This window comes from Mauremys reevesii, linkage group 11, assembly GCF_016161935.1.
Source record: "Mauremys reevesii isolate NIE-2019 linkage group 11, ASM1616193v1, whole genome shotgun sequence".
Taxonomy (NCBI): Eukaryota; Metazoa; Chordata; order Testudines; family Geoemydidae; genus Mauremys; species Mauremys reevesii.
In genome coordinates, this window is record NC_052633.1 from 40,574,525 (window position 1) to 40,586,713 (window position 12,189).

Here is a 12,189-nt window from a genome sequence, read left to right on the forward strand (position 1 = left end):
ACTTAAACTAAAACAGTCTAATATATATTACTTTAAACTAAGAGTGCTATTCTATAGAAGGCAGAGGCAGTAAAGTTTCGTGTTTGTAACAAGTCCAATATAAAAAAGTAGTCAAGACTGCTGGGTTCTATTCCTAATTCTGCCTCAGACTCTGAGACCTTGGGCAAGTAATATAGAATCCTTTTATACTTCAGTTTGATTTTAATGAGTATAATATTGGGCTGTTCAAAGGCTTCAGAATTCAGTTCGACAGCTAAACCCTGTTTAGTTCATCAGGACGGGTAATGAAACAATCCTGCATCTTTGCTTGGAGGGTCTAGTTCTATGTACTCTTCAAAGAAAGCCCACTCTTCTCTACACTTACCTCAAGCCAGTTCCCTCTTTAGTTGGAAATTCCTAATGTTTCACTGTCCAGGATTTCCTTTCTCTCCTTTTCTCTCTCTACCTCTTGCCTCAAAGCATCTCAGTTTTTTATACTCCTGATTTGGAGATAATGAGAGTCATCTGGTCTGGCTGTCAGATTGAATCAGTAGAATAGCTCTGCACTTCCATAGAGATGGAGCCTCCTTTTTGCCCTTTAACCATGTGTGGGGGGTTTTTGGGGGGTGAGGGGAGGGGGAGGGGGAAGTTGGTATCTGCTATGACCAAAGCAGATCTCTGGCAGATTGTAAATCACACAGCTGTTCCCTTTTAGAGAGAATGTCACAGGAGGAGCTCATGAATAGCAGGCAAGCTCTCTGCACATTTCTCATTGATCTGACACTTCCACGCAGTGTAAGTACAAAGAAATACTTATTATAGCTCTAACTTTATGTCTCATGGATCAGATCCAGAGGATTAATCAAAATGCCTAGAACAAATCTAATCGCAAATTACATTATACATTATTCACTAAGACAGAAGGAAAATGAGAAATGACAGCTACTTACGGCAGGGCCAGGAAGGCCTCTTTCCCCTTTCTCGCAGTTACATGTAGGAGCTTGGGGACACTTTGAATGAAAATGTTCACAGCAAATCAGTGCACTTTAATGGGTAAGCCAGAAAACATTGCAACATTTCAATTCCCATATAGTTAATCTACAACCACCAATGAATTACTTCTGTAGAATAAACAACTTTCTATCTTTTAATTGCATTCAGTTACTTTACCACTCATGAGTAATGTGGGTATCCCACACCCAAGCCAAGAAATCCTTTATATCACATCACATACTCATGACTTTGCCACAACCCCCTTGTAAGGGGTAGCATGTTGTTGTGCAGGATGGTGGTGGTGGGGGGATGTAATAGCTCTGTGCTGCTCAATCCCCCTTACACAGCTACCTGTTGTATGGGTAGCTGGTACAGGGGAGTAAAGGGGCACCATACTTCCTTACACCCCCTTATTCCATTGAACAGTCATGCAGGATGGGTCATAACCTGGCCTTATATAAATGCATAAACAAAATGCTTATATGCAAATTAATATAATCTAATTAATAAAATGATTTTTAATGTTCTGCATTTTTTCTCTTTACTTTGCATTTATATTGTTCCAGTGGATCACGGATCCACGGTGATTATATGTAGTTACTTTTTTTATGCTTTCAAACCATAAAATATGAAGACTCAATACATATAGAAAAAGTTTTAAGGTTTTTAAAAATTATTTATTTGTTAAACTTTAAGACTTAGACAAGTGGGCACCCAAGCATCATTCTTATCTGAATATCCCAGATAATGTGCCTCCAAGGACAACAGCATGTAATCCATTTTAGGGTTTTGCACTGTCACACATCACCATGCTTTTTGAATGCCTATAGGGAAATTTGATTAGCATAACAAGATCCCTAGAGGACTTCATGGAATCATTTGGCTTGTCTTCCCTCTCAGGTTATAGGAAGCTTTGCTTAAAGCAGGATTTTTTTGGAGAGAGCAGGAGAGGAAAAGTTACTGTCAATGTCGTTCTTTGTATGGTATTTCTTGTTGTGTGTTGGTTCTCATGGCTTGTGTGTTCTCTGTGTTTATTTTCAACCCTACTAATTGTGCACAGTCCTGGAGATAATTTGTTTTGCCTTGCATATCTCTATAGATATGGAATAGCATGTTAATGTCATCTGCAAATCCAATGTCCTCTAACTTCGGTTTGAAAATCCATTTTATGTCACTTGGCTCTTCTATGGTCTTTCTTATTACCCAATCTACTGCCGTAAAAAGATTGTGGGTGACATAAAACTTCCTTGTATGATACCTTGTATGGTGGAACAAGAAACACCAGTAATACTTTCCAGGATGGACATAGAACAGTTCCAGTGTTTCACATATGTTGGCAGAATTGTAAGTACACCAGGTGGAACAGATGAAGACATTACAGCCAGAAAAGCAAAAGCCAGACATGCCTTTGTAATTTTAAGGCTGATCTGGAAAAATAGAAATCTTACCCTCCAAACTAAACTTAGAATATTTAACACCATTTTAAAGTTGGTCTTAGTATATGGTTCTGAAACTTGAAGACTTATTAAGATGTTACTATCTAAACTCCAATTTTTCATAAACAGATGCCTTAGACAAAATCTCTATCGGATATCCAGAAAAAAAAATCACAAATGAAGAATGCTGGAGGACGACGACAAAATAGAAGCCAACAGGACAGGAGATTACAGAATGAAGATTGAGATGGCAATGAAATACGTGGAAGAAAAATACAGAAAACGTAACAAGACAGGCATTGGACTGGAACACTCAGGGGAAAAGATGACAAGCCACTTCAAGGATAACATGGAAATGAACAATAGAGGCAGAATTGAAAGCTATCAAAATGACATGGGAAGAAGCTTAGACTGAAGCAGGAGATCAGTAAAGATGGAAGGCTGTGGTGAAGGTCCTATGTTCTGCATGGAATAGAGAGGCGTAACATTACATATGTAGTTTTATTCAATTATAAATATATTGCTGTTACATATACAACAGAAATAATTTAATTAAATATCTAATTGCTTGGAGAATATATAAACTTATTACTTTGGCTTTATCTGATATCACTATATATTTGAGATATTATTCCCCTTGGAAAATGTAAAGTAAGTCAGGCTCCAGAAATCTGTAGTTTCTCCAATTCTTGTAAACTGTTGAAATTTAGAAAGAAATAAAAGCTCCAATCCTGCAAACACTAACATATGAAACTTTACTCACATGAGTAGCCCCATTGAATTGTATCCCATTATCAACTCCCTGAGTTATCTAGTTCCTCATACGTTATTTTTCAATTACATGAATATTTATTACATTACATGTACTATTTACAGGACAGCATGATTAAATAGTAATTCTCATATTTTGTTTGCCAGTTAATTACTTACCCCTTCTTCAGCCAGATCTTTCTGTGAAGATAGACATTGAAAACAACATTAGAAATTACAGGTCCTAATCCACCTATAGAGGAAAAAATGCATGTTGCTATCCAGAAAGCTAAGAATGTTCTCTATCTTTGATTATAGTGAATTAAATCTATTCCTTGTTCAGCAACTAATTACCACAATTTCAAGTTAATAAAAGACTTCCATCAAATTCTCTAGTTTATTTTATATTTCAGTTCCTATTTTATAATGTTAACCCATACACAGGAGCGCTGCCAGCTTTTTTGCCGCCCCAGGAGGCAGAAGGTCCCGCCCCCGAAATGCCGCCCCCGGTGGAGGTGGCGGAAGGTCCGGCCACCACGGTCACTGCCCCCCAAATGTTAGTGCCCTAGGCGACCACCTAGGTCGCCTAATGGGTTGCGCCGGCCCTGCCCATACATAAACATACACACACTAACCCTTTTAGTCAAAGCAATGCTGTCAGAAAGTCTACTATGACTCCAATGATATAGTAAGTAATAGCAACAGATAACAATAATAACTAGTCAACAACACTCCCAAGTACACTTATTTTACATTTTGCAACACAGTGGAAGAGATTTAGATACATACAGCTTGTTTCAAAGTTTGCTGAAATCAATGGAAAGACTCCCATTGATTTAGATGAGCTTTTGATTAAGTGCCTAGAGAAGATTAAGATTTCCACTTAGTGGTTTGAGGGAAATATCTATAGTGAATCATTGAGATCTAGGTCCAGCTCCTCAAAGTTATTTAGGTGCCTAACTCCCAATGATTTCATGGGCCTTGGGGACAAGGCAAGTATGATATGGCATGCTATCAGACATGCTTATTTTTAGGTTTCAATAGTGCAGAGTCTAACCTTTCCTATTTGATGATCTACTGAAACATTTCTAGTTCATTTACTAAGAATTATGGGTTTCACGATAAGTTGGTGTTAATTGTACAGCTGCTTTCTGCCAAGACTAATATGCAGCTTGCAGATGCTGCTGACTGTCACTGTTTAATGTGTAACTTTCAGTTGCACAGTATTGTAGGTGTTTATTTCATTCTCTGCAGGGGAGCCAAGATAAAGCAACCACACTATAAATCAAAACAACCAACTGGGGAGACCTGACTTAAAGCATCATGTTTACCCTAAGATGTGAACAACCAGCTAAAAGGGGCATAACTCAGAATGGTTTAGTACCAGGGAGTGCTTTGATCCAAATAGCTTAATCTGAGAAACAGTCCAGACTGAATGGAGCATGTGCTTAAAGTAACATCACAGGATATTGGTGACTAAGAGGTAGCAGACAGATAGAGAGGCAGATTGTTAAAGCGAGTGGCAGTCAGTGTGGCTAGGTTGAGTAGTTGCTTGTTAGAGTGCAGTCAGACATAACCTACAATTCTGTAGACCCTTTAAGGTCAATTGTCTGTCAGTTTGACTATGACAGTCTTTCCTTTTATTAGTGTTCTCTCTAGGATGCAGTCAAATGTTTGTTTTATCATGTTTATACTGGCATGGGAAGATGGCTTTGTACTCCACACTTGTAAGGGAATGCTATCTAAGTCAAGAGTTCACAACACAGTGAAGAAGTGCAGGAAACTTTCAACTCTGGAATCATATGTGCTTCTAGACTCCCTGGTAGGTTTTCCAGTGGACACTTATAGAGATTTAGGGTCAAATTCAGCTATGGGCTAAGTGGACATACCTCCGTTAAAGTCTATGGAGGAGTGTTTATGCCAGAGATGAATTTGGCCTCTGTGACTAAAGGAATATAATATCTCTGACTTGCTGCAGAAGAAAGAATTCAAATGTTAACTATCTTTTTAAACAAAGAAAACTAGTTTTAAAATACCTTTCCTGAAGAAAAAATAATAAAAATATCCCAAATCTTTTAGGGCAAATTCAACTTCCAGCCTGAATATTTCTGCTGGGGAGATCCATGAAGGAGAGTGAGGGAGAAGCTTGTGCTTTGGAATGATGACAAATGGCAAATGAACTGTATCATCCGACGAAGTGGGTATTCACCCACGAAAGCTCATGCTCCAAAACGTCTGTTAGTCTATAAGGTGCCACAGGACTCTTTGCTGCTTTTACAGATCCAGACTAACACGGCTACCCCTCTGATACTTGTATCAGATTGAACTTCAGAGTGTTGCTTCTACCCATAAAATACTGATTTTTTTAAAAGAACACCAAAAATTAAAAACACTGGGAAGAGAGCAGTCAAATATTTTTAAATATTTGGCTACAACAGTTTCAAACCTTTGTCTATACATACCATTTCTTTCACAATTTTCTCCACAACTCCTTTCTCCTGGAGGTTGAAAACAAACCTTGATGCTGGAACACTGGCCAGAAGTCGAAGCTTGGCAGCATTGGCCACCTCCTCAGCCACTCTGGTCATTCCCACTGTGAAGAACACAATTCCTTGATGTTTAGCATCAGCAGTAGCTGCAAAAATATCTGGATTTCTTGGATGATCCACTCCATTTGTCAAGAGCACAGCTGCTTTCACACTGCCATAAGTCCCTTCAGTCATGTACAGTTGTGTGAGATTGGTTATGGCATATGTTGTGTAGGTACCATGGCCTATATAGGTTATGGGAGCAATGCGAGATTTGAAAGCTTCAGGACCTTTCCAGTCTCGGAAAGTTTGCTCCATGAGAACAGTGCTACTGTACTGAAGTAAGGCCATCCTCCAGCTGAGAGTACGTCCAGAATTGACTTGCACTTCTTTCATACTGTTCGCTGTTTCTAATACAAATTTTTTCTGTTGTTCGTGATTATAGTTCTTAGCACTTTCCGAACTGTCCAGTAGAAAAGCTATTTCAAGAACGCAATCTTCATCTGGAATAAATTTGGTAGATAAGTGAGTTTAATTACATTAGGAACTATGTTACTCATAAAATGATATATTTGTATGTAAATAGTAGGCTTTGAAAGTGGAAATTCAATTTTCTGGAAGTTTTAGAATACTTGCATAATAAACATAAGGATGAGGAACCTTCTGAAATTTGGGAGAGGTTTAGAGTCTATGGGATGAGGAACCTTCTGAAGTTGGGGGAGACCTTCTTGGGGGAAAAGAAGCCTTCTGAAAGTGGTATTATCCTCTGGCATGAGGCATGTTCTGAAGCTATTTAGACCTTCATTCAGAACTTCTACCTGGTATCTTACCAGGAGGTGGACCCAGAAGATTAACTTCTGGATGGCAAGTTGGGAGATCTGGGTCATATTCTTGGCCTTGCCACTGACCTGCAGTATGATCTTAGGCAAGTCACTTTACTGTTCTGTGCCTTTGTTTTTCTTCCTGATCTTTATCCTGTGTATTTCAATTGTGAGCTCTCCAAGGTAGACATATTGTCTTTCACTATAATGTGTGCATACTGCACCTAGCATAATTGGTCCCGAACCTCTGTTGGGATCTCTAGAGGCTGCTATAATACAAATAATTAATAAATATATTCATAGACTTGCATCTCTGACTAGGTAGAGCACTGAACTCTTTAGAACACTTCATTTAGTGCCCTATCCTGCTCCCATTGAGTTCAATGGGAGTACACAAGTGTGTAAACCTAGGTGCGTATATAAAAGTTTGCAAGCTCAGGGCCTAACATAGTGCAAATTAGGCAATATTAGTTTTCTGAAAACGTAGGAAAATTGCTTCTGAATAAATGTATATCTGCCACTTTTCTTTTACTGGTAATACCATGGCTGACATCCAAACACATTGAGAATGTAACGGAAGAATCCTCCAACCTTGTTCTTTTAAGCTCTTCTCCCACCCCAAGTGAACTATACATCTAAGCGTAAAAATATGGCAGATGAAATTGTAAGTGGGAGTAGCTCTGCAGGTTGTAAATATACAGTCTAGAATCTGCATAAATGTTAAGAAAAAATGTGTTAAAATTCACCTTGATCACTTGGACTGGGAAATTTTTCTACGGCATTTGACAGAAAGTGCTTAGATTTTTGTTGTCTTACTCCATTTCTTTTGTCTTCATTGAGATTTTGTGCCAAAAACACATGCTTTCCTAGTATCCACAAAATCCACCAGAATCTGTAGAACATGTTTGTTTTTTTCCTAAACAACACAAAATACAGTGATGATGCACATTATTATTTATGCTGCACAAGAACAATGAGAGATGGATATGCTTTGCTCCAATAGTATATAAACAGCAGTTCATTCTTTAACAGCAGTACATGCTCCAAGCAGAACATTCAAAGGGTCCATTTGTACATTAATACTCAGGAAATTTCATTTAACAGCTAGTGTTAGCATTAATGGGAATTACTCACCTAAAGTCTAATAAAAAGGATGGGAGAATAAATCTTTAAACCAGTAACTTAAAAAAAGTCAAATGAAAAGTTAGGTATTTTACTTCAATGTATTAAAACCTAGATTAAGTTTTATGCCTACCTTTACGTTAAAGATAAAGTGATTCATGTATGAAGCAAACAGATAGTCCTTGTGAAATCCTTAGGTTATCTTCCAACAAAGATTATATAAGAAATCCTTTACATATACCCAGTGAAATATTTAAAAAATAGAAAAAACCCACCCCTAGGACTCAAGTATTATGCCAATTTACAGATGGAGAAACTGAAATAGAGCATAAGGCTCAAATTGTCAAAACTGTTGGTACTTGTGGATGCCCAACTTCAGACACCTTTGAGCACTGGCTGCTTTTGATGATTTGTGAAAGGACACACAGCAAGATAGTCTTGGAGGCGGGAGTAGATTTTCAGAGTTGCTGGCTGCCAACGATGCACACAATCCACTAGACTATGTTGCCTCTTGCTACTTCCATCTACCATTCTTTTAGATGGAAGTAAATTGCCTGGCTATGAAACCAGTTTTTCTGGAACTCTGTAGGAATTCCCTATTCAGTCACTTTGCCTGTGTTTACTGTAACATTTTCCTTCAGATTTCCTAATCTTGAAATATCACTAGTACTGCTCCATTCTCTGGTAGCCACAGTGCGAGCAGTAGTGTAGTCCAGCCACCACCAGCAACTTGACCACCATCTCTTCTCATCCTGAACAGGCGCAGGTGTAATACTTGAAACTAGTTGTAACTTTCTCTGGCCTATGGCAGCTTCTAGTCATGTAACCTCTGAGCATTTCTAACACGATATAATGGCTCAGATTACAGTACAAGCTTCCACATATATTTTAAAATCCGGTTCTTGTATGAACGAGCTGTTTTTATCTCTACGAACAGGAATGCTGTTGTATTTGATAACAGAACCTATTAGAGCCGTTTTCAAACACAGTGTAAACAGGTTCAGTACTTGACACAAACTGATGTTATAGTCACTTTCACAGTATTTTTACAAAAAGCAAACCAGCGCGTGGGCGCACACACACACACCCCTCCCTCCCGCCCAGGCTACATGGCAATGCTTTTCTAATTGGCATTTCTCGGACGGAGCCTACAATACGTGTACGCTCAAGTTTTTAACTGTAGCTGAAATTGAGGTGAATGATGATTAAACACACGGAAAGTCACTCATGAATGGTTAGTCACATTCCCTACGCAGAGCCTCCGGGGAAGGGGGGAGACGACTGAGTGGGACTCATTCAGTTTTTTACTCCCCTGTTAATGTCCCTCTCAGAACAGCTGCTGCGGGGGAATGAACCATACATGAAAAACCCCAATTCAGCCGCCCCCTATTCAGCCCAGCTGCTTTGGTCCTGCTCAGGGGCGGCTCTATGTTTTTTGCGGCCCCAAGCAGGGCAGTCAGGGAGCCTTTGGCGGTGTTTCTGGGGGCGATCTGCCATCCGGTGCCTTCAGGGTCCCCGAATTACCGCGGAAGCTGCGGGCCTGGCACCTCCCGCAGAAACACCACCGAAGGCCCCTGACTGCCGCCCTCAGGACACCAGCAGGGCGCCCCCTCCGCTTGCCGCTCCAGGTACCCACTTGCTGCGCTGGTGCCTGGTCCTGCTCTGGGTGCAAAGTCACCTGGCGCCTGGTTGGTTCCAAAGAGGAAGCGGCTGAAAGGTCCTGCGGGTTCAGCCCCAGCAGGGACCTTCGCTCACCGTCTCTCTCTGCTTGTGTCCGAGCGCTCCCTTGCTGCCCCCCCCCCCCCCCGCAGGTGTGGGACGTGCCAAGCCCAGACTCCAATGCTGCTGTCTGAATACAACACGCCTGGAAGTTTTGCTCCTGCAGCGGACGCAGCCTCCCGCCTGCGCGAATTCGCTCTTCCCCTCGGCACTGTCTGCGCAGCGCCCTAGGCAACGCGCAGAGCCCAGCCATAGCCGCGGGGCCCCAGGGGGAGCTCTCTGCCCGCGCCCGGACACACCGCTCTGACCCGCTCCATTGTCATTGCTCGGGGATGCTCGTTATCCAGCCCCAGCAGCATTGGGGTCACTGTTCTGACCCCCCCCCAAAGCGGTGGGGAGTGAGATTGTACTGGGATGAGCACAACCTTGTTGTCTATTATTTCAGCAACGCTCTCCCATATTAGAGCTGTGCAATTTCCGCTGCAGCGCCTGTGTGCACCGAGCTGGGGAGCGATGTGAACCCACTAGGGAAGAAGTTGCCTGTTGGAAATGCTCCTTGCAGGAATACAAGTAACCCTGGCACATGCACACTCCCAGCAGACACCGTCCAAGGGTAGGGCAGATCAGTACTGGTGGCGGGAATACATTCATCTCTTTCGGGTAGATTCCGGCTTTTTTTGGGATAGTTTAAAAGCATCTGCTCCGAGGATGGAAGAAATGACTTACAGAGCCCGGGCAGAAGCACGGACTCTTGCTTTTAAACGCGCGTTACTTCACTGCAGGTTTCCTAGCACTCCAGGCATCCAGACACTTGCACAACAGTAACAACCAGGATTCTTACCTCGGTGCTTCAGGTGAGGAGATTGAGTGGCTCAGTGTCCAGGAGTTGGGAGTGCTACGCTGCCTCTGCCTTGGCTATTGGCAGCAGAGACCTCCTCCCTGCTCTAGCCAACTCTATTAAGTGGGGAGGGACCAGGGACAGGCAGAGGAAACAGCAGCATCTTGTGGGAATTAATATCTGTAACAGGGGGGCGCCAACACGGAAAGAAAAGCAACTGGGTAAAGAAAACGGAGCATTCACCTCCCCATCTACACCCACACCCCGTCACCTCCACACTCACTTTTTCATCCACACCCACTCATGTCCCCATTCACACTCACCAGTGTGTGTGTATATATATATGAATTGTTCTGGACTGGCTTCCATATGGATAAAAATGAAGACAAATGATGATTATATAAAATATGCAACGATAAATGATTTTAGCGATACTGTTCCAGTACTGTAAATCTTACTTTTAACACAACATAAGTCTTAACAAAGTGTTCTAGGTATAAATTAACTATTTCAGACATAGGTTGTGGAGAGTTACATGAATTGTCATAAAGTGAGGGATTATATAAACCATGCTGTAAATCATAGAACTATAAAAAGTTAGACAGTATTACTGTTGTAGCTGTTCAGTCTCTGACTATATGCTTTGAAAGAGCCTTCTGCTTATATCTGTGCGATCTGTTTTTATAGCTCTTTTCTTTTCCTATTTGAAACCTGGAGGCAGCAAGCAATTTGTGTGGACCTGTCACAGTGGGATGCATCATTGAAAAGCACAACCACAAAAACCTATGTTGTTAGATTTCTTAGGGCACGTCTACACTGGCAAATTTACAGCCCCGGCAGTTACAGCACCAGTCAGAGAGCATAGAAGGAAAACTGTAATTGTGTGTTCACACTGACAGCTGTCTGCACAATAGTGTGTTCACACTTTCAGCACTTGCAACACTATTCAGAGCGGGGCACTCTGGGCAGCTATCCCACAGAGCATCTCTTTCTCTTTTGCTGCTAAGACTTGTGCGAAGGCAGAGGGGGTCACAGGGCATCCTGGGTCCAGTCCCAATGCCCCATGATGCATTGCTTCACATCCCAGCAATCCCTGTGCTTCCATCTGCATTTGGCGCCATCTTTCAATGGTTTGTGTACTATGCACCGTGCCTCTTTTGGACTGCAGGAATGGATCCTGAACTGCTGACCAGTGCTGCTCGCTCTGACCAACAGTCACAAGTGGCAGTGGAGTTATTCCTTAAACTACAAAGGCAAGAGGAGTGTGACATTGATCTTGCCATGCGTATTAGCTACGACACGAGATTGCTTGTGGCATTCACAGAGGTGCTGACCACAGTGGAATGCTCCTTTTGGGCTCGGGAAACAAACACTGAGTGGTGGGATCACATCATGATGCACGTCTGGGATGATGAGCAGTGGCTGTCCTGTTGCTGGAGAAGCACGTGGTGATTGCACTGTGGAAGCTGACTACTCCAGACTGCTACCGATTGGTCACTAACCAGTTTGGAGTGGGAAAGTCGACTGTTGGAGTCGTCTTGATGGAAGCGTGCTTGGCCATTAATTGCATCCTGCTCCGAAAGACCGTGACTCTGGGCAACATTTGTGACATTGTGGATGGCTTTGCACAAATGGGCTTTCCTAACTGTGGAGGGGCAATAGATGGCACGCACATTCCAAATCTGGCACCAGACCACCTAGCCACAGAGTACACTAATCGCAAGGGGTATTTCTCAATGGTTCTCCATGGAACTTATGGATCACCATGGGTGTTTCACAGACATTAACACAAGCTGGTCTGGAAAGGTGCATGATGCACGCATCTTTCGGAACACTGGTCTGTTCAAGAAGCTGCAAGCAGGGACTTTCTTCCCGGACCAGAAGATCACCGTAGGGGAAGTCGAAATGCCCATTGTGATCCTGAGTGTGATCCTGGGAGACCTCGCCAGCAGACATAGCTTAGCCAGCAAGACCCCAGTTTAGACACAACTATTTTGACAGAA

The 12,189-nt window shown here is 42.1% G+C and overlaps 1 protein-coding gene and 1 long non-coding RNA gene across 5 annotated transcripts in view; one reads left to right on the forward strand and one right to left on the reverse strand.

Annotated features, from left to right (window-relative positions):
* LOC120375181 overlaps window positions 1–3,313 on the forward strand; it is a 67,222-nt gene extending 63,909 nt beyond the window's left edge. For all 4 annotated transcript variants that reach the window (XR_005586485.1, XR_005586486.1, XR_005586487.1 and 1 more), the window contains 2 exons: window positions 695–774; window positions 2,538–3,313. This is a non-coding gene — a long non-coding RNA (uncharacterized LOC120375181). The remainder of the gene's footprint in view (window positions 1–694; window positions 775–2,537) is intronic.
* LOC120375180 (collagen alpha-1(XXVIII) chain-like) overlaps window positions 1–9,402 on the reverse strand; it is a 69,043-nt gene extending 59,641 nt beyond the window's left edge. The window contains exons 1-5 of the mRNA XM_039495917.1: window positions 9,266–9,402; window positions 7,254–7,423; window positions 5,621–6,189; window positions 3,339–3,359; window positions 930–989 (exon numbers count right to left, since the gene is read on the reverse strand). Of these exons, the coding sequence (XP_039351851.1) occupies window positions 930–989; window positions 3,339–3,359; window positions 5,621–6,189; window positions 7,254–7,410 (807 nt within the window). The 5' untranslated portion in view covers window positions 7,411–7,423; window positions 9,266–9,402. The remainder of the gene's footprint in view (window positions 1–929; window positions 990–3,338; window positions 3,360–5,620; window positions 6,190–7,253; window positions 7,424–9,265) is intronic.
* Between the last annotated feature and the right edge of the window lie 2,787 nt (window positions 9,403–12,189).